The sequence below is a fragment of the Canis lupus genome, chromosome 9 (assembly GCF_048164855.1).
Source record: "Canis lupus baileyi chromosome 9, mCanLup2.hap1, whole genome shotgun sequence".
Lineage (NCBI taxonomy): Eukaryota > Metazoa > Chordata > Mammalia > Carnivora > Canidae > Canis > Canis lupus.
Genome location: NC_132846.1, coordinates 45,831,852 through 45,859,683, shown reverse-complemented (window position 1 = coordinate 45,859,683; position 27,832 = coordinate 45,831,852). Strand labels below are relative to the sequence as shown.

General features: G+C 44.0%; 1 protein-coding gene and 1 long non-coding RNA gene across 6 annotated transcripts in view; both read right to left on the bottom strand.

The window, feature by feature from the left end:
- Positions 1-18,533, bottom strand: part of TTC9 (tetratricopeptide repeat domain 9) — a 33,877-nt gene extending 15,344 nt beyond the window's left edge. Inside the window, exon 1 of the mRNA XM_072839120.1 lies at positions 17,984-18,533. Coding sequence (XP_072695221.1) covers positions 17,984-18,392 — 409 coding nt within the window. The 5' untranslated portion in view covers positions 18,393-18,533. The remainder of the gene's footprint in view (positions 1-17,983) is intronic.
- Positions 18,534-20,756: 2,223 nt separating this feature from the next.
- LOC140640190 (uncharacterized) overlaps positions 20,757-27,832 on the bottom strand; it is a 33,517-nt gene continuing 26,441 nt past the window's right edge. For 3 of the 5 annotated variants that reach the window (XR_012036861.1, XR_012036864.1, XR_012036865.1), the window contains exons 7-8: positions 26,004-26,080; positions 20,757-23,862 (exon numbers count right to left, since the gene is read on the bottom strand). This is a non-coding gene — a long non-coding RNA (uncharacterized lncRNA). The remainder of the gene's footprint in view (positions 23,863-26,003; positions 26,081-27,832) is intronic. The other 2 variants (XR_012036863.1, XR_012036862.1) reach the window with 2 other exon arrangements.

Below are 27,832 nucleotides of genomic sequence, written 5' to 3'. Positions count from 1 at the left end.
GAGCAGAAAACTTTTATTAAGCATGAATGGGCCAGGCACCATTCTAAGCATTAACTCATTTCTTCTTGATAACAATCTAAGAGGTAGGTTCTAGTATCTTGTCCATTTTCTAGATTGGGAACCTGAAGCCCAAGGAAGTTCAGTCACTTGCTCAAGGTCACAAAGTGACTGTCAGGGCCAAGGTTTGAACCTAAGCCATCTGGCACCTGAGACTGTGCTCCTGAGCATTACACACACTGCCCTCCTAGTATGCTCAGCTGCCTGTAATTTATTTTATTTTTTTTTAAGATTTATTTATTTATGATAGACATAGAGAGAGAGAGAGGCAGACACACAGGCAGAGGGAGAAGCAGTCTCCATACCGGGAGCCCGACATGGGACTCGATCCCAGGACTCCAGGATTGCGCCCTGGGCCAAAGGCAGGCGCGAAATTGCTGAGCCACCCAGGGATCCCCTGTAATGAATTTTAACTCATCTCCTTCATTGGACAGATTTAAGGCATGAGTTTTGCTTCTCATGAGACATAACTGTGAGGCCTTGACAGCGCCAAACTGTGCTCACTTGATATGTCTACTTCTCATCATATCACAGTTATATCACAGTTATATAGGAAGATTGCTGGAATCTTCCTATATAACTCTCTAGATCTAGAACACTCTACACTACTTGTTTCTCTGTATCAAAAGGGAAAACAAACAAACAAAACCAAGTGCAGAGTTTCCACCAAGGCTTTTTTTTTTTTTTTTTAAGTTCTAAAACCACCAGCATCTCCAATTCCATCGAGAGCCTACTGTTATCCTAATACGGTTGACATGACAGGTCTCTGGTTTCTTCCTGAAACAACCCCTACCTTAGCTGGTGTTTGTAAAACTAATCCCCACAGTATTATTTTTTAATTGAAATTTTTGTGGAGAGAACTGTAGATTCACATACAGTTGAAAGAAATAATACAAAAGCTCCCCTGTACACTTTACCCAGTCTTTCCCAAATGGTAACATCTTATAAAACTATAGTGTAATATATTAACATAACATTGACACTGATACAATCCACAGGTTGATTTTTACAGCTTTATTTGTATGATTTTTACAGCTTTACTTGTATTCGTGTGTGTGTGTTTAGTTATATACCATCTTATCATAAATGTAGATTCCTCTATATACCTCCAAAGTTAAGTTATGAAGCAGTTCCATTACCTCAAGCATCTCTCCTACTGCCCTTTTAGAACCACATCCATGTCCCTCCTGTATCCCTAACTCCTCTTTAACCCCTGACAACCACTAGTCTATTCTCCATCTCGAAAATTTTGTCATTTCAAAGTATTACATAAAGGGAATCGTACAGCGTGAAGCCTTTGAGAACCAGCTTTTTTTTTTCACTCTGCATAATCCCCTTGAGATACATCCAAGTTGTTGCATGGATCAATAGTTCATTCCTTTTACTGCTGAGTAGTATTCCACACTGTGGGTGTAACCATCGTCTGACCATTCACCTGATGAAGGACATCTGGACTGTTCCTGTTTTTTTTTTTTTTTTTTTTTTTTGGCTAATGTGAATAATGCTGCTATGACAGCTTTCATTTCCCTGGGACAAATGCCCAAGAGTGCAGTTCCTGGGTCATGAGGGAAAGCATTCAATCTGTCATCATTTAGTATGGTGTTAGCTTTCGTTGTTTTGTAGATGCTCTTTATCAAGATCAGCTAATTTCCTTCTATTTCTAACTTGCTGGGAAATTACTGTTTTCCTAGTACCTGATGATAGTGGTTTCATGTTGGGTAGTCTTTTTCCAATGAGGTCAGATCTACAGGTACAATCATCAAATTAAGCCTTTAGTTTTCCAAAGAATATAATTATTTTTCATAGTCACAAACTCAGATCATGCCTATCATTGCAGTTATTCATGAAATTTGTCTTCTTTGCCCTTCCAGACAAGCATCTGTAGGGCATCTTTTTGGGGGTTTTTTGTTTGTTTTTTTTTTTAAGTAGACTCCATCATGGAGCCTAATGTGGGGCTCGAACCCATGATCCTGAGATCAAGACTTGAGCCAAGATCAAGAGTCGACATTTCACCAACTGAGCCACCCAGGCACTCCTTGTAGGGCATCTTTAAATCACCACACAGCAAAATGGCATCATTGTGGTTTGCATACATTGTATGCTCAATAAGTAGCAACACCTAACATTTGTATATTGTTTTCTAACTCACTTGACCTTCATGATGACTATGGGAAATAGATATTATTAGCCCTGCTTCTAGAAGCTGAGGCTTAAGGAAGTTTAGTGACCTGCTAAGACCATCTAACTTGTAATGAAAGAGCCAGTGTTATCTAAACCCAAGTCCCATGTTGGTTCCACTCCAGCTGAGCTGGTGATAAAGAATGGAAACCTGGACTCCATGATTTCTAAGGGTCTTTTCTGAGTCCAGTGCCCCGAGAAGCTCTAAGAGCAGGAAGACGGCAGTATCCATTCATACCAGACTTGCCCAGCCTGGTGCCCAGGCAAGAGTTCTCTACTGATGCCTCAGCTCCCCCTTCCAGGAGTCATGTGGCTCTGTCTAGTGGGCTAAACCTCCTCCGATTCCATTCACATTCACTTCTGACCTTCTGTTTTTCCAGTCCATCACATGCTTATTTGATTCAAACAAACATTGCCAATGATTTCTTTTGTTTTCCTTGTTTAGCAACACTGTTTTTGGAGATGTCTACTTTGCCCACCCTTTGAGTTCATCACATGGATGTCGCCAGCATTCAAGAACCAGGGATGCTGCATCCCTCCGACCATCACCACACAATGTTGGGCAGAGGCTCTTAGTAAACTTATTTGATAAAGAGTCATTCATCATGGCCTATGCCTGGGGCTTCATAAGGAAAACAGAGAACGTTGAAAAGATACTGATATTTTTAAGGAACTAATATTCTTCCTTTTCACCCTCTTTTGGCCAGCACTGAGGTGGCAAACTGGCAGGTGAGAGAGTTAAAGTGAAAAACCCACTGAAGATGCTATATGTTGAAGGCTCATGTTGACAGTCCTTTTGGAGATATCAGAGTCTGCTCAACAGAGTTGTAAAGCCAGAGCCTGAGGTCCCTTCCTGTTGTTGATGCCCATCAGATGCCACTGTTCGTGAAAGAAGCACCTGGGTGCTATGGCAGTGTGCTTACGATTTTTCCCCCCTGGCCCCAAGCTCTCACTCTTGACCTCATTGTGATACACACAGAGACAAAGAAGTAGAAGGAAGAAGGTAGGACATGATTACTGCATATTGGAGTCTTCATTAATGCCCTTTTGTTGGGTTAGAATTGGAATGGGAGATGGCCAGCTGGGCCATTTGTAATGTGATGATGAATATATACGCAGCAACAGAAGAAACCCATTGCCCAAAATTATCTTTATGTGGCTGGCTCTGGCCAAGATACATGTCATGCTTACTGGCAGGAATTCTCAGACAGGATGAGGGGAAATCCCAGAAGCCAAAATCCCATCCTGTTCTCCTCTGGACTTTAAAGGACTCTTTTCCTGGTCTAATCACCTCTCCCAACACCCCTTTGCGACCCAGCAATATCTCTCCTATTCCTATTGCTTTTCCCAACATCCTCCCATGACACCAGTGTAAACATCACATCACTAGATACTTTGGGGGTAAGTTAGTTAACAGGCACATATGTAATAGAAAGAGCACCTCTGTGGCCTCTCTGTGGCAGCACCATACGTAACAGCAAAGTGTGGGAAATAACCAAAATATCCACCAGTAGGAGATTGGTTAATCTCCTTGGCCAATGGACCATGACACAGACATTAAAATCATACTGAAGAAAAATACTTTATGACACCAAAAAAATGTTTTTAGTGGAAAATATTGGTGGAAAAATAAAAATTGTAAACATTTGTGAAGCACAAATAAATTTTGTGAAAAATAAATGTGTGTTTATATCAGGGTGAGGAATTTTAATAGCAGGCATCAGAGTTCCTCTTAGGGAATAAATTATTATTGTTTTAAGAATACCCTCATTAACTGCTGTAGTGGGTAAGGTGAAACATCGAGATCAGTGAGAAGCAAATAAGGTAGCAAAAGATGCAAAAACTGCTCTGCTTTTGAAATGACTCGCATTTGAGAGTGGAAGATCCTAAGAAACAGAGAAGAGCTAGAGAGGGGGTAAAAAAAAGAGCCTGAGAAGCATGGTAGGTTGTTGCAACCTGCCAAAAATGTTCAGCAGTCACTAAGAAACTCCTGGTAGTCCAACAGCCAGGTGAGTTTTAAGAAAAAGAATTCTGAATATTCAGTTTTTGAGATGTAAACTCCTCTGTATCTTGTAACCGTCAGGAACTCTGCAGCCTGAAGTGGTGGTACCATGGCATGTGAAAGGGAAGAAGCAACAGAAGGAAGCAGATCTGCCCCTCAGCTGACACTCAGGGAGAGTGAATGGCATCCTGAAGGATGGGGGAAGGAGACTAGGGATTCCTGGCAGTGGCCCCAATACATATGTCACAAACTCCTTGTTTCCTAAATAAACTGGAAAAAGGTAGACCTCAAAGGGAGCTAGCTGATACATGTTTATATGGACACAGAAGAAAGACTGGAAGGAAATAAACCCAAACAGGAAAGAGTTGGCTGGATGACAAGTGAGTTTTACTTTCTTCTTTGAATTTCTTTGCAATATCTCCTACAATTACAATGTCTTATTTTTGTAATAAGAAAACAATGTTAATCCTCCCCCCCCCCCCCCCCCCCCCCCCCCGCCATTATGTCTTCAAAGAGAGCAAGGGTGGAACTCTGAAGAGATGCAGAAAAGGCTGAAGGGTTTCCTGAGCAGAAAGCACCGCCTGTTCCCTGAGGCCCTGCCTTGGGAAGACCTGGGGACATAAGAGGGCTCCGGACATCACGGACATCACGGCAGAGGTGCACCTCCAAGAGCAGGATCACAAGGAGGGGCCAAAGGACATACCTTCTAGTGCTTTCACTCTTGGATGCCTGAGCAAGCCAAGGGCTTTCCTCATCCGACACCAGGGCAGAAGCTCAGGAAGCTGGCCCCGGCATGTGACACAACAGGGCAGACAAAGCAAGCGTGAGGCTGCCACAGATATCTCCCTCTCAGAGAGGCCTTGCTTTCCTCCATTTCCCCTCCCCACCAGTAAGCTTTCTTGCTCATTAAGCTCCTGAAGGAACTCAACTGATCACCACACATATCTTCTCTTCTGGCAAATCCTGTACTCAGCTCTCAGATTCTGAACTGGTCTTGCTTGTGAGAGACCCCGGGTTCTTCAGCTACTCAATTGGTTCAAATAGAGGGCCAGAGGATCCTGAGGCAGAGGATGGAAAGTGGCAGAGAATAGACTCTAATTGAGGCTTATTCGCTTGCACAATCTCAGGCCAGAGATATGTCTGCCTAGAACCTAGCAGTTTCTAAACATCTCCTGGACCAACTTGTATTCTAAGAAGCTGGAAGTAGGCACAGACTCCATGGCCCAAGGGCCCGTGGTTGTGCTGGAGTTCTGCTGCGCTTCAAAGGAAGCCGGATGGGTTACCGGTTCACTCAGCCTCCTGGGCCCAGGAACATACCAGGTAGGCAACACCCACACAGAAGGCTGTTAGTTTACACCTTCTCACCTCCCCTGCCTGGAGCCACTGACCTCTCTTTTGTCCTCTTCTGTTTCCTCCCTTGCTTCCCAGATTCCAGAATAACCTCCTTTGTGGAGTCCTTTTTTTCCTACCGTCTCACATGCTTTCCTGTCTTAGTGCCCCCTGGAGTGGGAGTTAGATTCACATAAGCCATCACTTATTAAGTGTCTGTTGTGTACCAGGCCCTGTGCTAGGCATGTGTGCATGTATCGCTTCATGTCAATCACCGTCACAATCCTGTGTGGTGCATATTATTGCTCTTATCCTATAATGGGAACAAGCTCAGAGAGGTCGGGACCTGTCCAAGGTTAATGATAGGGTCAATAGGAAGTCAGGACTCAAACCTAGTTCTGTTTATGCTAAGTAAATTTCTCTCCCATTAGGCCACATTGCCCTGCAGGTTTTCTGCCTGTCTGTTCCTCCGTGTTCTCTTCCCTCCCTCCCATACTCAATGGCAAACACAGGTGGCAAGCCCTTCTCCCTACATAGGTGTCAGGGAAGAGTCCACACATGTTCCCAATGACCCGATGGCCTCCACAGCCTGAGGGTGGAGGCCCATTCGAGCAATGAGCTCAGTTCTGACTCAGAGTGAGCAATAGGCCCAGAATCAAATTCCAAAATGCTTGGATCTGGCCCAGACTCCTGAGGGATCTTTAGCTTTGCGGCAAGAGTGGCAACTATCTGAGACACTACAACTTAGCCACCTGTTGCATCTTTCTCTCTTTCTCTCTCTCTTTTTTTTTTTTTAAGATTTATTTATTTTTAGAGAGAGAGAGAGTGGGGGTGGGGCAGAGGGAGAGAGAATCTTCAAGCAGACTCCACACTGAGCACAGAGCCTAACTCGGGGCTCGATCTCTCGACCCTGAGCCAAAACCAAGAGTGGGATGCTCAACCCACTGAGCTCCTCAAGTGCCCTGACAGTCTGTTTCTTAAAACTTTTTATTTTTCTTGCCACCAGGACTTCCTAACCTAGTATGACCAGCATTGCTAGGTTTCTGATGGTGAATGACTGCCTGCTCAGAATCCAAGTCTGAATTTTGGAATAATCTGGAAAGATCTAGCAGTAATAGGTAATATTTGGTGACATTGTTTTAGATTCCAGAGCCCAGATATCATTTGAAATAGGCTTCACTCCTTACCCTGGTTTTTTTCAGAGACCCTCTTTTGGATTCTATCATCCTGGAAGGCTGTGAGGTGCTTTATTTTGGTTTACCCCACATTTGCAAGGGTTGCCTTGGAAATCTTAGTTGGGATGTTTTATGATTATTTGTCAGCACATACCAGTAAACTAGAATAAAAGAGAGCTTGTTTCTTGTCTCTTTCCTAATCTGGCTGCTCCCAGAAAGAGAGGCTGGGGGAGGCGGGTAGCTAGACGGCCTTCAAAATCCTAGACGGTTCAGTACTCGTGAAAGGACACTGAGAGGGCACTGACCCAACCCCGCTGTTTACGTTTGGGGAAACTGAAGCTCAGAGTGATATGACTCGTCCAAACTCAACAGAACAAGTTAGCGGTAGACTCTGGACTAGAACCCCAGTTCCCACTACCCCCATGCCATAGCGAAGGCTTAGATTTGGGCTGTAAGGAGCCATGGCAAGTGTACAGTAAAAATTCAGTGAATAAGTGAGTTCCCTTCCAATGTTGGGGCTGCTGTGTCTGAGGTACCAATGGTCAGGATTTCTGAAATTCAGGTGCCAATCAGAATCTTGGACACTAGGTACACATGCTGTTCCTCAACACCAGAGGCACATTACTCATGTTCAGGATCAATTTACATCACAAGCTCTAACTGAACTCTCTTTCCTACCTCACCGGCAGATTCAAACAGTCACCAACATGCTGAGTCCAGAGGGACAGGCATCCTTCTACTGGGGGTTCCACACTGTCAGGATCTAGTTCTGTGTGTGGATAGGGGCGGTAGGCACTGCAGAAAGGGGGATGAATCCTACTGTTGAATATTAAGAGAAGTTTGGGGGCTTGGGATTATTTTGCTTGACATCTTTGGTGTTACTGTCTGACAAGGCTAGACAAGACATAGATAATATGCAGAATGGCACTAAACATTATGTTTATAAGGTGGGTTTTCTTCAGGAAAATAAAAAGAAGAAAGCAAAACGACCCATGATTTCTCTAACAGATAACCCTGTCATCATTTTTTTTAAATAAAAGCAATCATGCCTATAGTTAGGAAAGTCCAATAGTATAGAAAGATTTAAAATAAAAAGTTAAAAAAGACATGGAGGAACTTTAAGTGCGTATTGCTAAGTGAAAGAAGCCAATCTGAAAAGGCCACATACTGTATGATTCCAACTCTGTGACATTCTGGAAAAGGCAAAATTATGGAGGCAGCAAAAGACGAGGGGTTGCGAGGGTTGTGGGGTAGGGTGTAAGAGATGAACAGGCAAAGAATAGACGATGTTTAGGGCAGTGAAAACATTCTGCATGATACCCTAATGACAGATACCTGTCATTACATATTTGTCTAAAGCCATAGAATACACAACACCATCAGTGGACTCTAATATAAACTGTGGACTTTGGGTGATTACAAGTGTCAACATAGGTTCATCGTTTGTAACAAATGTCCCACTCTGGTAGGGGATGCTGATAATGGGCGAAACTGTGCAGGTGTGCAGGCAGGGCTGTATGAGAAATCTCTATACTTTCCCCTCCATTTTGCTGTGAAAACTGCCCTAAAAACAATGAAGTCTTAATAACTAAAACAAAGAAAAAGTTAAAGTCTCTCCAACTCCTCTGTCCAGTCCCCTTTTCTTTCTTTCTTTTTTAAGATTTATTTATTTATTCATGAGAATACACAGATAAGAGAGAGAGAGGCAGAGACACAGGCAGAGGGAGAAGCAGGCTCCATGCAGGAAGCCTGACGTGGGACTCGATCCCAGGTCTCTAGGATCACGCCCTGAGCTGTAGGGGATGCTAAACCACTGAGCCACCGGGGCTGCCCCCAGTCCCCTTTTCAAGTGAGGTTAACAGCTTCACTCCAGGGGCACCTGGGTGGCTCAATCAGTCAGTTAAGCGTCTGCCTTCTGCTCAGGTCATGATGTTGGAGTCCTGGGATCGAGCCCCACATCACGCTCCATGCTCAGTGAAGAGTCTGCTCCTCCCCCTGCTCATGCTCTCTCTCACTCACCCTCTCTCTGAAATAAATAAGTAAAATCTTAAAAATAAAACAAAACAACAGCTTCACTGGAATGATTTCAGATAATCTTCTTGACACCTATACATTTATGCCAGTTTATCTTTTCTTACACAGGGAATCATATAAAACACTGTTCTGCATTCTACCTTTTTATGTAGTAACAGCTTCTGGAGACTGGTCTGTATTTGCTCCACAGAACTACCCCATTCTGTATAAAGGCCACACAGTTCAGAAAGAATGGCATGAAGACAATCTTTCTTAAGAGCTGGAAAAGACCTTGGAGACCTTGAAATCCAACCATGGTCTTTGTAAGTAAGAAAACTGCAGAAGAGAAGACTCCTTGAGCCAAGGAACCAGCATGTAGAGAACTTGGAATCCAACTCCTTGTTCACCAAGTCATGCTTTCATTGTGTTCTCAAAGGTAGGGATGTCAGAAGAGAAGCAAGGAAATCTCAGCCTTGAGAAAACACCCTTCCCATTCTCTATCATTAGATGATTTTTTTTTAAAGCAAGTGTTTTTGTGTGTGTGAACTATGAAGCAACCAGCATTTGGGGGACTGTTTTAGTATATGTGTGCTTGAAACAATATGGGAGAGTCAGTGTGGATAGATATTTAATACAGAAACCGGGCATCAAGAGAGTTTTCCTCATGGATTCTATTCAAGTATCCCTGTTATCTTAAAATTGTTAAAGTTGGAGATGAGCATTTTCCTTCATTGGGTAGGTCCCACTTTCTTTCTATTTTTTTCCCTCCTACATATCCCTATCCATTTACAATGCTAATTTACACTTCTAATACTTTATAGTTTAGGAAATACATTCACATACATTATCTTCTTGTTCCTTGCCTTTATCCTGTGAGTCAAGCTAGCATGATTATACCCATTTAATAAGAGAAGAAAACCAAGGTCAGGGATCTTGTGAACAGATTAAGTTCACGTATGGTGAATGAGCCACCAGCTGTCATATAAGTCTACCTCAATTAATGTTCCAATACACACAGGGCCAGCTGGTCTCTTTAGCACTGGCTTTGGACATTCTTTGTTTTTGATTCTTGAGAGATGAAGTCTTTGCCCACAAAGCCAGAACCTAGTATCAGCCAGTCATAAAAACACAAACTAAAAAGTAAATATTACTTTCCAGGATGTTAGGAGAGCAAATGTTCCACACCACACAGAATAATATGTGTCCAACTTCACTTGGCACTAAAACTGAATAATATTTTTAAATGATGGTATATCACTCTTATGACATTAAAACGGACTAGGTCTAGGGTAATGTATTTGGGGTATTCTAGATTTTATCATCTAGTGGGTCATTTCTCATCATTGAGCCTGCGATGATTGAGACAGTAGTGGCTGAAGTGAATTCTCACTCTCAACACTTCCACTCAAATTTCTCAGGACCTCTTAACTGGAATTTGCATGAGCTGAAGCAAGGGGGACAGAAAAGAGGAGGAAGTAGGGTGGAGCTACTGAAGCCTCTTAGGCTCACTGGAAATTGTGACTCACCAGCTACTCACACCTCTCTGTCCATACAAATTCAGGTCACCTTCCTAGTGACAAAAGGGAAATTCTGACCTGGTTACAGAATGCAGGACACTTTCCTCTTACCCACCCAGGATGGTCATGGAATGGGACTCCTAATCATACAAGGCACAATCACAGTAAAAGGACCTGCAGAATATAAGATGGGAGGATCTGCAAGCGAGTTGCCCTAGAAATGCCAAGGCTTGTCCTTGTTACAAGGCTGATGAGATGAGGTCTGTGAGATGAGATGTAGTCTATGCTGCCGCAAAGGGTATACCTGAGTGGCCTTTGATTTCAGCTCAGGTCATGATCTCAGGGTTGTGAGATGGAATGGAGCCCTACGTCAGGCTTCTGGCTCAGTGCAGAGTCTGCTTGTCCCTCTCCCTCCTTCTCTGCCCTGCACCTCCTCCCTGCCCCACCGCCGCACATGTGTGCTCTCTCTCTCAAATAAATAAACAAATAAGTAAGTAAGTAAGTAAGTAAATAAATAAATAAATATAATCTTAAAAAAAAAAAAGATTGATCCATATAGATGGATCAATGAAAATTTCAGGGCGGCAAATTTTAGTATTTTAAGGAAGAAACTCCTAAAAGTGGAGGTCGCGAGGTGACTGGTTAAGATGACAGGCTTTGGAATTATAGAGTGGCAGATGAGAAATCCCAGCTTGCCACATACTGCTTTGTGACCATGGGTGAGTGACTTAACTGTTCCAAGTTTGAGTTTTCTGTCTCACAAGGTGAGATCAAATGAAGTTATATATATTAAGTATATATATTTATAATATATTATAAATTAAATATATATAATATAATTTAAATTATAAATTATATATAATTTATATAGATTGTTTATATGCTTATATACATATATGTAGTATATGTGTATGCATGTGTATATATATTCATTAAAGGCAGTGACCTTGTCCTTCATAGTCAGGCTTCATGCCCAGGGTCTACCACTTATTAAATGCATAATTAATATTCATGGAATGATAGAATTTACTGGATTCTTAATATGAGACAGCTGTTGGAATAAGCATTTTCATTCATTTCTAACACATTCATGAAACATTGAATGGGTGCTAGGAACTGGGTTTGTCATGGTAGACTTTACTGCCATTACTGCTACTATGATCATTATTATTATAGTTGTTTTGTGGTGGTGGCTGTTAAATGGGTCACTTTAGGTGGTGATGAGTACCTCTATTGTTGGACATGCCTAAGCTTATGCTAGATGACAAGCTGGTAATGTTAACAAGAAAATTCACACACCTGTGTAAGGTTTGGGGTCACATCAAGTCTGAAATTGCAATTCTGATTTTACATAAATCTTGTCTTGAGACAGCTAGTTAGCACCACTTCTCACTTTTGTTCTTTACACACAGAAACATGATGGGAGGGAAGCATTTGTCCCTTGAGCTTCCTCCATGTAAACCTTGTCTATAATTTGAATGCTCTTTTAAAGTCCTTTTGGCAGAATGGAAAGGGAAGATCTGCTTGGATACATTTCAATCTGAGATTCTTCTAGTTAAAGTCAACCTTCTTTGGCACTACATATCCTGCTTTCTTTTCAAAAATATCTAGGAACTGTTGGTTTGGGTCCTACTAGATATGGCATCATTTTACTGCTGATATGAAAATATATATGTACAAAAGAAATATAATGAGTTTTACATTGCTAATGAATGATTTTGAGGCCACATGAATACCACCAGGATGGCTAAACTCCTTTAATCTTCGATAGCTTTATATTTGGTTATTTTATGTCTGATACCATGGTCAGTGCTAGAGGTTTTTGCTATGTGGTTGGGGCAGGACTAATTATCTTGGTGAAAATGGAAAACTGTCTCCAACATGAATATCTGACTTCCTAAAGTCACTTGGGAATTAGGAACTTGATGACTGGTTGGTTGAAACATTTGGTTTTGATCTTAGCTATCTGGAGTAGGCATAATCTGGTGGTAAAAGAGAAGAGCTGTAAGAAGAGAATGTCCCATCTGGAGGTCACTCCCAACTTGCAAAGCTCTGGGACCAGCCTTTAACTGTTCCAGATCTTGGCCTTCCTGTCCTCACTGCAGCTGAGTCCCCTGGCCTTTGACACTCCCATGTATTTTGGCTGTAGGGACTCTGACTGTAAAGCATCCTAAAGAGTTTCTGGCTAAGAGCCACCCAACTCATTTCCCTTGCAGGTAGATGAAGGACCTTCAGAATCTACTTTAGAAACTCAGCCCAAAGTCTACATTCAGAATGTTCTTTCCTTGAAAGCACCCTACAAGTTTCAATTCTCACATCATTTCTTGGAAAATGATCTTAGAAGCCACATTTACAGGCAGAGATTAATTGGCAAAGGTGCTGCCCAAGGAACAGCCTCAAAGCAACAACGGCTTGGCCAGTCAAGCTCTCTCACCCAGATGGCAAGCTCTTGGCTGAGCATCTCAGCATGAAGCCTCTCTTCTTTCCCTTTCCTTTGATCAAGTCTTACTCTCCAAACTTATCTTCTGGCTACTGGGTTACCAGTTGTCTCTAGGTATTCATGTCCTTTTTACCACTGAGCTCTTGGATTTGTAATTTATTGATCTTTATGCTTGGTTCTCTGGTTCCACATCCATTTCTGTTAAGTACCCTTTGTTTTAGAACCTGCCTCAGAGTCTATATCTAATTTTGTCCACCTTAGATGTATCTACACAGTCATCTTCTGGTACCCCATTGAGGGTGACTTCAAGAGTGGGTGACATATGTAGTCAGAAGGGTCCTGTATTTGGTTTAATGCTCTGTTGTTGCTCCCTTGAAATTCCTAACAATTTTTATCTTTGGAATAGTGTTTTGTAAGTGAAGTTCAATGGAACAATGGAACATGAACATGAGCAGAGGAGACAGGCACAACCTTTCTTTGCAGCCCCTCTTGCATACAGCATTCATGATGCTCCATGAGCACAAAATTTTGTGGACCCACAATGCGTGAGAATTCAGCAAGACCCAGCTTGAGGATAAGATAAGATCGTCAGGTCTATAACTACGTAGGCAGACATGCTGACAGCCCCAAGAGGCAGGCTTCCCATTCAACCTAGAAATTGCTTCAAATACAGAAGGAAAGCAAAAAGAAGCATGAATGACCTAGAGCCCCATCATATCCTTTCTTACTTATGTTACCATGCTGTACTAGCCAACCACTTATGCTGAAAATGATGACATGGAAGGAAAGAGTAGGGTAAAAGTAGGGAATAGTTTCTTTTCCTTCCCTTCCTCACTAAAAAGCCAAACTTGGTGGAAAGTGCACGCAGACAGAATGCATATAAGGAAATGAAATAAAAATAGTTGAGTTTGTTTTGTCAGCATTTTCACTGTTTTAGTAAGAGTAAACTACATATGCCTGTATAAGCTACAAAATGTGAATTGTGTAATTTACGTGATTTCACATACAAGGTAAGTACTTTCACATTTCCATTTAAAATTAGCATCGTGCAACATGAGGATGTACAGTAAAATTCTTGCCAATAATTTAAATTTTTAATTTTCTTGTAATGACATTAAATAGCAAATAAAAGCACCATGTCAAATCAAGAGAGAGAGAAATCATGAAAGGAAAAAAGCTTTATCTTCTAACACCTTTAATGATATTCCACCTCCACCCCCACTTTTTGAATAAGGAGCTCCACATTTTCATTTTCCACCAGGCCCCACAAATCATATAGCCAGCCCTGGTCCCATGGCTTTAACACATGTCCATTCCAGGCTTTTTCCCAGTGTGTCCTCTCTAGGCCTTGTCATACCTCTGTCCTGGGGCTTCAAATAAAATCAGTGGATATTATCTGCCCCTTTGGTAACATAAACAACAACAACAAAAATCTCTTAAACACAGCTCTAAATGGATGGGAAAATGGGTAAGTGACGTGGTAGGGTCTTGACCAAAGTCACAGGGTATGCCAAGAATAGAGGCACAAGCTGACTCTCATCTAGCCTTCAGATCCAATGCCACGGCCTCTTGGCACTTATCTTCACTCCTGGCATTTGAGTCTTGACTGTCATTTGAAAATACCAACAAAGTCATTACATGTTGCAACCTTTTGATCACAACCAGCTGGGACTACCACAGCCCCATAGAAACCATGTGGAGCAAAAGGCTCTGCCTTTCAAGAGATTCTGCATGAAACATTCCAGGGCCTCAGGGGAGTCCTGTGTCTTGTTCAAGGTCAACAACAGTCTATCAACAGGGCAATACAAGTTTCCTTTGCAGCTTTGGTAGGGATTAGAGTCCTACATTGCCCCAGGCAGGTCAGAATATCTTTACAATCACTATCAAAGTCATATGAAATTCTGAAAGAATAGAATACCTCACATCTTTTGTTTGTTTGTTTGCTTGTCTTAATTCCTTAAAGAATGAGACGGTAAAATCAAGTCTAGGGGTCTTGCAGTACTGGCCAGATCCCTCCTAATCAGGAGGAACTCCAAGCCAGAACAGACCACAACCATGGGCACTTTGACAACTGCCTGCACACCCTTCATGTGAGCCTCTCAAGTCATCCAAATGGATTTTTAGACTAACGTCTTTCGGCATGATGCACATTCTAGCTGCCCCCTTGTTATTCATTTGGAGCCTTCGGTGAAGAGTACCAGACCTAGGTTTTCTCCAGAAGCCTCACAACAGCCTTTTGTTTGGTGCTGAGATGGCCTTAGTAGCATAGCCTAATCCTCTGGCTCCTTCTGAACTAGTCCAAGTTCCTTCCAAACCCCAAACATCTCTCTCTATGGACAGCTGCGCAGAAGGACAGATCTCTGGGAGCACAAACGTCTTCAGATTGCTTCCACCAGGAGCTGGCTGGGCTGCTCAGCTGGCACTGCAGCCGGGATGGAAGGGTCAGTTGCCTTTCTGCCAGAAAGAATGTGCAGCTGCTGTCTCCTTCCTATCAGCAGGCACCAGGGGAACAGGGTATCTTAGGGACTACACTGCACTGTTCTGGCTCTGACAACAATAATAGTTTTTCTTCCCTTTCTATCAAACGATAATCATAAACACACACTTAAAAAATTTTGTGTCGCCATTTCAAATAATCTTCACTAAAATATTTTAATAGGATGTAAAAATGCTTCGGATATAATGGTAAGTGGGAATAAAAGTAGGATACAAGAGGTCCTTGCTTTGTGAACAGTTTACATTTATGCACAAAAAAAATACAAGGAGGAAATACATCTTTAGTGGGATTAAGAGTAATTTTGCAAAAAAAAAAAAAGTAATTTTGCATTTCTTCCTTAAACTTTTTGATATTTTCTGAAAGAAAATACATTTTAAAGGCATGTATTACTTTTGTAATCCAACAAGAAAGGATATTATTTCTATTAGCTAGGATTTCTGAGACAGTAGTAAAGATTTTCTACATTATCCCAAAGGAAACCAACATCAAGCTTCTACTTCCTCTCCAGGTGACTTCCAGGATCCCTTCTCCCAATTGAATTTTGCATACAGGATACAGATTTTGGCTTTGACACGACAGCTCAGCTTGTAATTACTCTTCTTTTCTCTTTCATTGAAACTTGAAAATATTGAGAAAGAGCCCTATCAGAGTTTTGAACTAAGGTAATGTATTTCTTTCTCCTGGTTACCAGGGCTCAGAGCTCCAAACAGAATTTTCCAAGTGTAGAGCTTTAGAGCCCGCTTGAGACTGGATTCAGGGAGAGAGAGGCCTAGAGACAGTGACTTTGTGCTCAAAGTGTGATGTGCAAGAACCTTGATTTTGGAATTGAAAGGCTCTGGAACCTTGGGTTTTTTGGGTTTTTTTTCTTTGCCATCTTTTAGCCAGTTGTTTTAAAGACGAAAAAGTGCATTGTATGTAGAGTGCCTAGCACCATGCTCACAACAAATTATTAATACGAAGAAGGGGAGAGTGCTGGAGAAGATAGCAGAGGGGAAATGTACTACTACTCTCCATTCTCTCCCCACCGAAGTTTTCCGAAGTGCCTCTGGGGTGGGAGTGGAGGTGGAGGAGTTGGCTGGATCCTAGCCCCACCCTGACTGGGCTTGCCTGACCAAGGACACATCTTTGGTTTCACCATGGAAATGTAACCACTCCTCGGGTAGGAGATAGGCAGTGCTAGCCACAGGCCAGCAGCCAAAAGCCTGGGGTGAAGAGCAACCCTAGAATGCCCATGGACAGTACTAAATATAAGACTCCGTTACCACTCTGAAATCACCGCATTAGTGATCCAGAGTGCCTCTTCCTCCACCCATGGCCACTCTCCCCTTTAACTATTCATCAGGCAGAAGCAAGTTGCCAGAGGCTTACAGGAAATAAGGAGAATCAAGCTGTACATTATGATGGATTGAGATAGTCCCCCTTTGCTATACTACTACTTTATCTACTGCCGTTATTACTAGCACTGCTATCGGCACCACCATTTTTACAACTACTACTACTAGTCTATTAATCCCTTACATTTGTAAACTACAATTGATAAAGTGGATGGGTTTTGCCCAATTAAAGATGATACTGGGCATGGCATTATGGGAACAGAGAGGCAGGCTGGCACTAAAAACCTCAAAGGTAACAGAGCAGAATTACTGATATTTTTTTTTTCATCCCCCAACTTCCTGTGCCCAAAACACATTCACCATCCCCGGCCACACCCAGTCACTCTCCTGAAGCTACTCCGCTCCAACTGTCCAGAGCTAGTTTAGGCAACTTCAAGGGTTAGGGACACTAGGAGTAATGGCCTTTTATTGGGCCAGAGGAGCTGGAGCATGCCCCCAAATCCCACCAAACGAGGTGAGAGAAGAGTACAGAATGCCTTTCAAATCTAAGGCCACTGCACCTGCCAACATCTCCCACCTTCTCACAGGAAGGCCCTGGAAAGAACCAAGCTCTTCCTGTTTGTTTTTTGATTTTTTTTTTTTTAAAGACACTTTACATTTCCTGTGCCAAAGTAAATTCTTAAAAAAAATGCTTGACTTTAACCTAAATCCCCGAAGTGAACTCTGGAATGTACACCTCACTTTCTCATCCCCACCTTGGGTCCCCTTCCTCCGCAGGCCCGGCAGCCAGCTGGGGAGAGGACCAGGGCTTCACCGAGCGAGCGAGCGCGGATGTTGCCCGCAGCTCAAGCCCAACCAACTAGGTTCCCTTTGAGATCGCTCTTCACCTGGCAACCGGGGGCCCCAGCAAAGCTCAGAGACAAGAAAGTGGCGTTCTGGAATCCATCTTGCTCAAGATGCTGAAGGCATCGCAGCAAACTGCCCTTTGCCACCGAGGCCGAAGGAACGTGGGGAAGGGAGGAGCGTACCCGCTGGGATGCGGTCAGCTGGGGGCAAGGTGAGGGCGAGCTCTGGTGCCAGTGATCCCGGAGGAGAGCGGCCGCTGGCACGCGGTGGGTGGGGGTCCCGCATGTGGACCCAGGCTCACCGGCGAGCAGGAGCAGCGGCAGACGCCACCAGGCCAGCTGGGGCTCCTTCTGTCTGTCCAGTTATTTTTAGGTGAGATTTACGCCGGATGAGGGGGAAGGGACAACGGGATGACAACCGAGTTTGGGGAGCTATCACCGCCAAAGTCACTTTTTCCGAAGCGCCCCCCTCCCGGGCCTCCTTCCCGGAGCAGCTCGGGGCGGGGGGGCGGGGGCCGGGGCCGGGGCGGGGGGGGGGGGCCGGGGCCGGGGCGGGGGCCGGGGCGGGGGCCGGGGCCCGGCGCGGCGCGGCTCACCTGCCAGGCTGTTGTAGCAGTCGATCTCGATGGCTTCCACCGTCTTGCTCTGCTCCTCCGAGAGGCGGCCGGGCGGGGGGGCCGCGGGCGAGTCCCGCTCCTGCTCGCCGGGCGCCGGCAGCAGCCCCTTCAGCTCCAGCAACGCCCGGTGGTATTTGCCGATGGCTTCGCGGAATTTCTTGTCCTTGTAGCACTGCGCCCCTTGGCTCTTGAACTCGTGCGCCCGCCGGATGAACTCGGCGGGCTCGGCCGCCGCCCCAGCCTGGCCGCGCGCCGGGACCCCGCCGCCGCCGCCGCCGCCGCCGCCGCCGCCGCCGCCCGGGGCGCACATCGGCGGCCGCTGCGCCTCGCCGGGCGCGGGCGGGCTCGGGTTCCCCTTGGCCGCGGCCGCCGAGCCCTTCCTCTCCATCCGGCCGCCGCCCGGCGCCCCGCGAGCGCCGCGATCCGCCCGCCGCAGCCGCCGCGCCCTCCCGGGTTTAAAAGCGGCGGGCGCCGGCCCCGGCCCTGACACCCCGCGGCGATCTGGCGCCCCGCACTCCCATTCTCCGCGCCGGCTGCGGGAGGCTGCTCCCTCCTCCCCCTCCCCCTCCCCCTCCTCCCCCACCCCTCCTCCTCCTCCTTCGCCTCTTCCCCCTCCTCCCCTTCTCCTCCTCCTTCACCAAGCCTCCTCCTCCTCCCCACCCCTCCTCCTCCTCTCCCTCCTCCCCCTCCTCCTCCCCCCTCCTCCTCCCCCTCCTCGGATTGCCGTCCCCTCCCTCCCTCCCTCTCTCCCTCCCTCCCTCCCCCTGTCGCGCGCCGCCCGCCCTTCTCGCCCTCCTCCCCTCCGGCAACCTGCGGGCGGTGGCGACCTGGTCCGCGCGCGCGGGGCCAGCGGGATGGGGGACCGCGGGCCCGACCGGGGTGGCGGCGACTGTCGCTGACCCGGAAGGAGCTGGGCTCGCCCGAAGGAGGGGAGGATTAATGACAAAGACGGCCCGGTTCTTGCCCATTCAACCCAACCCTCGGAGACGCGCCTAGTCTGAAAGAGACGCAGGGGGGAAGGGTGTGTGTGTGTGTGTGTGTGTGTGTGCGTGTGTGCGCGTGTAGCGAGGGGGTCCACCAGCGAGCAGACGCATGCAGACTCACCCCCGATAGACTGAAAACTAGAAAGAAAGGTGCGGCCGGGAGCAAGGGGCGTAGGCACAAGCCCTAGCCGCTTGCTCGCGGCGGTCGGCATCAATACGTGTAAGGGGGCAGAGGCTCCCCCAGGTTGTCGCCGCCCAGGTGTGTCTCCGCGTGCGGCCGCCCAGGCGTCCGGGACACCGTGCACAGGAGGGTGTGGGGCGTTGTCTTCTGGGAGCCGCGGACACCTCTGTGGGCGGGCAGCTGTGCAGAATGAATCACAGATACTGGAGATGGAAAACACCTGTTACCGTGGGTCATCAGGCTGGGCTGCATGCGATCCGGTTCCCATTTACAGGACCGTTCCGTGCCCTTCCTCCGGAGGGTCCATTCTTTCATTCACTCTTCCAGGCAGCCTGAGTGCCCGCTGTCTGTCAGATGCTGGGAACTGGCTGAGGTCAAGGGGCAAAGATACCTGAGAGACTCCTAACTCTGGGAAACGACCAAGGGGTGGTGGAGAGGGAGGTGGGCGAGGGGGAGGGATGGGGTGACTGGGTGACCGGCACTGAGGGGGGCACTTGACGGGATGAGCACTGGGTGATATGCTATATGTTGGCAAGTTGAACTCCAATAAAAAAATAAAATTTAAAAAGGGGCAAAGATGTTAGAGGGTTAGAAGCATTGCCCTAGGTTTGCAAAGTCCAGAAACCAAGGGGAGAAACCCCCAATCCTACCCCATCACCCAGATATATTCCTTGCCGCTATTTTGCTGTAATTCCCACCCCTTGTTTTCTCCACATCCTTATTTGTACAGTGTTTTTTTTTAAACAAACATGAGTGGTATGGGGAGATATATACAGTTTCCTGCTTTTTACTTTCTATGTGATTAAATAGTCTTTTAAAGCCTCGTTTTTAATGACTTTGTAATATTCATTTTATGTGTGTATCATGGTATTCTTAGCTGTTTTTCTATGGTCAGATACATTGATTCCAACTGTTTGTTATTATAAATAATGCAAAGATAATAAAAATAATAGATCCACTTATATATAGTGCTTTCTTTGTGCCGGGCACTGGGTTAAGTACTTTACATATAATAATTCATTTAATTCTCATAACAACCCAGTGAAATAGGCACTATTATTACCCCCAATTTGGACACCAGGAGACAGAGACTTTCCCAAGCTCACACTGCCAGTAAGTAGTGGAAGTGGGATTAAAATCCAAGCAATCTGGCTTCAGAATCTATGCTCTCAACTATTTTTATACTTAAAATTTTGTCCTAATTTATTTTTCCTTACAAGAAATTATGTCGATTTTTTAAAATGTCTCAAGCCAGGGCGCCTGAGTGGCTCAGTGGTTTAGCACCACTTTCAGCTCAGGTTGTGATCCTGGAGACCTGGGATCGAGTCCCATGTCGGGCTCCCTGCATGGAGCCTGCTTCTCCCTCTGCCTGTGTCTCAGCCTCTCTCTTTGTGTCTCTCATGAATAAATAAAATATTAAAAATAAAATAAAATGAAATGTCTCAAGCTCCCACCAGCAAGGTAGTAGTTTCACAACATCATTGCCAACACTGAGGGTTAAACTTTAAAAAGTATTTTCTAATTTGATGAATGAGAACTGTACATTGAATGACCTGGGCTAACTTTAGTTACAAGGGTGAACATTTTTTACATGTATAGTTGCCATTTGTATAGTACCAAGGGCTTTTATTTGCACATGATCTTAACATACTAAATTATACCTTATATGTTACAGTATCTTACTTTTCTAGGTGCGTTAACATCTTTAATCCCATTTAATCCTTACATTAGCCCCAGAGAAGGAAAATGATTCTTTACCCACACAGGGAGTTCGCAGTGTTTTTTGACAACTGAAACATTATATTATTGTAGTGGTTGAGAGGCTTTGTACTTAAGATGTACGTGGGGTTTTTATCTTTGCTGCTTCCTCGGTAAGTTACTCAATTTCTGAAAACTTCAAATTCCCTCACTTGTTATATGGGGATACTACTTACTTCATAAGGTTGTGGTCAAGTACATTATAAGTGCTCAGCAGATGGTAATTTAATCATTATTCATTAAATCCTGTCATTATTGGATCCCCTAATAATATGATGACAGACTTGTTAATCCATAAATGTTTGTCAGCCTATGGCGCTTTTTACTATAAGGTATTATATCAGGTAGAGCAAAGAGAGGAAATTGGGATTGAGTGCTCTTCCTACTCAGGCAAATGTTGGACAAAGATCCAGGCCTGGGATTTTGGTACTGTTGGAACTAAGGTATGCGTTGGGTCGTGACAGTCACAACTATTTAAAGGTGACAAATACTGCTGTGCCAAATTGCTTTTTGTTATCCTACCATATCCTGGCTTAGTGGTGCAGTATCTCATTCTTAGATTTTGGGTTTGAGGACTGGGCTGCAAGAGACATGTGATGCATGTGGTTCTATACTGTGTGTGAGACAGAGCCCAACACAAAAGCTTCTTAGTAGCTTGGATGAAGGAGAGCATGAGTGAGGAAGGGAGAAAATATTATGGGTGGAGGGATGGAGTGACAGGAAATTTACTATGCCCATCTGTCCTACTCTGCGGAGCTGTGTGTGTGTCTACAACTGTTTTGTTTGCTTGTCTTCAGTGTGCTTCTGTCTCTAAGCCACTCACTGGTGAACGTGTGCTGGTTTCTCAGAAATGAGCTTCTCCCTTCACATGGAATTAAATAGGTGCCAAAGAGAATTTCTCAAACATCCTTTCATTAACTCTTGACCATATGCGGAGCAATACTTTTGGAAGCAAGCAAAGATCAAGATGACAATTTGGGCATGGATTTAGGATTCGGAAACTCAATACTTCTCAAGCTTTAATGTGCATGTGAATCCCTTGGAGATTTTATTAAAATGCTATTCCCAGATTCCGTTCATCTAGGGCGAGGCCCAAGATTGTGCATTTCTAACAAGCTAGATGATGCTGATACCGCTGGTCCAGGGCCCACATTTTGAGGAGCAAGTATTTAGAGAAAAGAGCACTCTCATCTCTCCCCTTCTCTCCGGACCTTTGTCTTCTCCCAGGGAGGACTTGTTCATTAGATTGGTCAGATTCCAGGAAATTAATTGGGCCATATTGAACAAGGGCAGGGCTAGGAACCTCCATGCAGCTTTTTCTTCGACTTCCTGCAGCAGGAATAGGTATGCTAAACCAAGGCCTGCTCTTGGGGATCTGGCCATCTTGTTTTCTCTTCTTCAGTTGCATAGATGAGCATACTTTTTATTGCTTCCATTTCTGATCCAATATGGCAGGACAGAGTGTGAGAAGATTTTGGTGTGTAGTGGGGAAGGAGAGGCTTGGGCAGGCCTTTACTGTCAGCTGCTTGCTCTGACTTTGTTTTCACAAGAGAGCTCTGCACTAAGAAATTCAGCATCTATTCAGGTGAAAATAAAGTAGTATTTTGACTTCTCATCTGTCGATGGCTCTTGAACGTACTGTGTGCTGGTGAACCTCACAGGGGAGAAAGGTAAGTGACCCACAGTAGGTTTCTACTACTTGAGGTCCTTTGGCTCAATGTCATCAAAACCTCCCCTTTCATCCCTAACAGGTAAGCTCTGGGCGAGAGCCAGTGAATCCTATGGATGACCTTACCACTAATGGAATAGCTCATTACTGCTGGGATACGTAGGGAGGTTTCTTAGAGAAGATGTATGTGGAGCTATTTTGTGGCAAGCACTTGGTATGGTACACAGCAGAAGGCATGGTGCTCCTGCTGGCTTTATGGGCCTCAGATTCTGTCCTGGGTTCTGACCTTGTTTCTGCTTCTCTGAGCCTATGCCTTTCTCACTGCCTACTGGTCTTAAGAGACTAAAGCCCCTTTCCTGCTTTCACCATTTCAGGCTCTGAAGCTTACATAGCTCCTAAACAGATGGCATGTGCTGCTTCCCTCTCCTTTCAGCTCAGTTTCCTAAGCATATGCGAAAGACATATATTTGAATCTCTTTTATACTAATCTAAGCTGTTCAGGGTTTGGTCACATGCCAACCAAACCAAAGCTATTTTGGGGATGTTTTTCTAATTGCATTCAACTTCACAATTTACCTGAGAAAATTACAGCATTTCCATCACCAGAATTTATCCATATTGAATCTTCAATCATCCCCCTATGGAAAAATGGGAGATATTGAACCACTTCATGCCCAAATGTAGCATTAGCCATAGGAGGCTAATATGAGCTTCGTATTTTCATTCTTCCCACATCTGTCCACTCACCCCCAACCAAACAACAAATTTCTCCAGTCTAGACATTAATAATTAATTTAATAATTCCAATCTGGCCTTATTTAGAAAAATAAGGCCTCTCTACCTATCCCTACCTTTTCCTACTGCTCAATCCACTCAGCATGCCACAACCTTCTCATACCCAATATCAATTTTGGCCCTCTGTGGGAGCCAATATGTCAGCTTTTTGGATCCACTAGCATCCCTTCCTTAGGGGACCCTTCCTTCCCCTATTCCATATGGTCCTGGTGAAGCTATCAGTCATGGTGTCTGAGGTTTGTCTCCCCTCCCCCCAACTTGCTACCACTTATTCCAGGCTTGGCCAATCATATTATTTCATCTCCCTGTTCCACAGTGATTGGTTAAGGAAGGGGAATCAGATCCAAATAGAGACAATCAGTGATTTCCAGGAGATTTACATCCAGTCCTTGGGAGAGAAAAGTTCTTTAAGTTGGGAGGATTTGAGGTGGAAGCTATCAATGGCTATCTCTCCCACCACCTGGAGGAGTATCTGAAAAATGAACAGAGGCAAAAGGATATGAGGGTAGACAGAGCTCTGGTGGTATCAATAGAGTTCTTCGATCCAGTAGTTTTTAAGGCCAGGTACACCCTGTGCTCCCTAGTATGTGAACCAATGAATTCCTTTTTATATTTGAGCTAGTTTGAGTTGTCATTTACAGTTAGAAGACTGTTGATTTATATATTCCTTGTCAGGTATTTACCTCTCTCTCTCACGCCTATTGCCACCCCAGTTTGGCTGCTGCTACATGTGGCTGGTAAATATAGCTATGCCCCCCTGCTTACAGCACATACATTTTTAAAATTCTTTTATACTCATTAAAAAGAGTTTAGTTATTCATTGACTCTTAACTTCATGTTATGGAAAATTTTAACATAAAGAAAGAACAGTATAACAAATCCTCAAGAACCCATCACCCAGCCAACATAAACAACTACCAGCAACCAATATTTATGGCCATATGTTTGATTCTGCATATATACATTCTCTCTTATATCTCTGTGCCTTGGGACTTGACTTTCCTGTGTGTTTCATCTCTCTGTATTTCATCTCTCTGTATTTCTTGTTTGCTTGCTCTTAAAATATTAGGTCTTTCAGTCAAAGGCACTAGGCTTGCTTCAAGATTTGTCATCTCTCCTGTGAAGCCTTGCTGACCTCCATATACAAGTTCAGTGGGTTTTTTTTTTAAGATTTTATTTATTTATTCATGAGCGACACAGAGATATAAGGCAGAGACACAGGCAGAGAGGGAAGCAGGCTCCCTGTGTGGAATCTAATGAGAACTCAATCCCAGGACTCTGGGATCACAACCTGAGCCAGAGGCAGACACACAACTACTGAGTCACCCAGTTGCCCCAAGTTCAGTGTTCCTTATGCTTTGCTCTGGTAGTTCCTTTTTCATGCTTTTATGTTACATAGCAATTATTCTTTCAACAAACATCTACTGAAAAATTTCACCATTTTAGGCATTGGAGATCTACCAATGAACAGAACAGGCAAAAATTCTCATCTTCCTGGAGTGGAGGGAGTCTGACAATAAACACCACAAATAAACAAGTTATGTAGGATGTTAGAATGTGATAGATGCAACCAAAGAGGGGGTAGTTTAAGTGTGTGTGTGTGTGTGTGTCTTTAAATTTTAAATAAACACTTAACTACTCTGCATGATGATTATCCGCCTGCTTTTTTGTCCCTGCAACTGAACTGTGGCCACTTGAAAGCAGGGGTGGTATTTTAATTTTTTGGAACCCTACACCTAGTATAGTAGTAAGCATTTTAGTAAGTAATAGTTGTGGAATAAATGGAATAAGCAGCAGAATATGAGACACAGACTAGGAAGACTGTTGGTGTCAAGGGAGGTTTTTTTTTAAGATAGTACATATATATGGAAAAAATTCCAACAGTACTTTCCATAAAAGAGCATATAATAAAAATTAATTTTTCCTTCTTTTTTTTTAAAGATTTATTTATTTATGATAGACACACACAGAGAGAGAGAGAGAGAGAGGCAGAGACATAGGAGGAGAGAGAAGCAGGCTCCATGCCAGGAGCCCGACGCAGGACTGGATCCCAGGACTCAATCCTGGGACTCCAGGATCACGCCCTGGGCCAAAGGCAGGCGTCAAACTGCTGAGCCACCAGGGACTCCCTTAAATTTTCCTTCTACCCTAGACTCATTCCTCCAAAATTCTTCCCAATGGGCATTCACTGTTACTTGTTTCTCATGCATCACTCCCCAATTTGTCTACCTACCTACCTATGTATATTAAATTATAAGTATTATAAATCTCCTCACCTCTCTGGATATTATTTAATTTTACCATAACCCTATTAGGTTATCATGATGCTCATGTTATAAAAAAAGAAAACTGAGATTTTCAAAGGTGAGGTAATTTGCCCAAGATCACATAGTTTGGAAGGCTGGCTGGACTCCAAAAGCCATGCTTTTTGCCACCTTTGGAATTTTTGGACTTCTGCTCTAGGGACGAAACTAAGAGAATTTACACAGGCTGGTGGACTGGCTTAGATGATTTTTAAGATTCTTTAAGAGTCTGAAAATGCTCTGCTGCTGTGTTACCCCACCATCCATTCTCTGCTGTTTTTCTGTCTGGCTTTTTCCCTGGAAGACTGACCTCATGTACCAAGTGGGCTCCTTTGTCCTCTTGCTTCCGGTCAGCTTTGCCCAAAGGAAAGCATCCACATGATGAGACTGGAGGATGAGAGTAGAGAGAGATGAATACATTTCTTTCCCATTTCCTTCCTGCCTTGACACCATGGTTCTGGGGTGGCTATGTCCTCTTATTACAATAGTTATGACTGGTCGCCCCCCTACTTCTGGGTCCACCTGTCAGTGGACTCTCCTGACACAATTTCTTGCCTTTTGCCCAAATACCTTCCATAGCTGGCTAATCTCTGGAAGCTTCAACATTCTTTCTTGGTTCCTATAACCATGCCCACACTTTTGTAAATAGTCTCCATGTTATAAATCTCTTCAGATGAATCATTAGTTAGCTTTTATTCCCTGTCATGACCTTATGGTGAATGCTATTTTAAGATGTTATGCTTTCCAGAAGACTCTCAAAGACCTGATACTATAAGACCCAGTGAAATTTATCTCTACTGGTAAAATTTCAGGTTAGTAGGGTAAGCTATTTGGAACTAATCTGGACCTTTTTACTCTCAAAAATCTACCTATTTGGCAGCAGCCTATTTGATCAAGTGCTGAGAGGGGCTCTGCTTTTGGTATGTGAGATTATGAGTATGCATTTTTTGGTCATTGTTCCATTTCTCATAATTTTACATATGTGTCAGCAAGCATTTAACATTTTAACAGCTTTTTCTGAAACACACACACACACACACACACACACATTTCCCTTACAGAATTGCTGGAGAGATGTACTGGCTATGTACAGCTGCATAACAAATTATCCCAAAACTCAGCAGCTTAAAATATCATTTATTATTTTTAAACAATTCCACAGTTTCAGTGGGAGCATCTTAGTTGGGTATTTCTGACTCAAGGTGTTTCAGAAAGTTGCAGTCAAGCTGTTGGCTGGCACTGAAGTCATTATCTGAAGGCTCTACTGGAGAAGTTTTCAGTTCCAAGCTTACTCACATCCATGTTGGCAGGCCTCCATTCTTTGCTATCTGTTGGCTGAATATCTTCATTCCTTACCAGGTAGGTCTCTCAATAGGATTCTTGAGTATCCTCATGGTATGACACCTGGCTTCCCCCAGAGTGAGAGATCTAAGAGAGCCATAGTCTTTTAAAATCTAATCTCAAAAGTGACATACCATCATGTCTGCCATATTCTGTTGTTCACACAGACTAACCCTGGTACAAGGTGGTAGGGACTACACATGGGCGTATATATTAAAGGAACATTTTGAGGGCTAGCTACTTCAAGAGAGAAGTAGGTATTATTATTATTTTTTTTATTGTATGTAGCTACTAGCTAGAACTTCAGAGGGTGTTTATATTATGTTAAAAAAATGAGTTAAGCTAACTATTGATTACGATATGTATAAAAGCATGCATTTTTATCATAAAGGTCAGGTGAAATTCAGGTCATTGAAAGGAATTTGAAACTCAAATCTCTTTAGGTTTTCGGGTTTTTTTTTTCTGTAAATTTAACCTCCTCATTGTAAAAATGAAAAATATTATCAATGCATGTTTAAGGTGTTACAATATCATTAGTTCCTAGAACATTGCTTTGAAGCTAATATGCTAATAAAATTATTTTGTTGATTGCTACTTTATGGTTCATTTGGTTCCTAGTCTTATGGGGGGACAAGGTGTGGACTGCTTTTGACAAGTGTTGTCAATGACAGAATCTAGTGGTAGGGGTCAGGTGGCAGTATCCAGTGCCTTGTGCTGCCAATATTGTTCATTTATTTCATGGCATGAGTTGGGGACATTGTTCTTGCCTGTGTAGCCCTGAATCTAGCCCTGGTGATT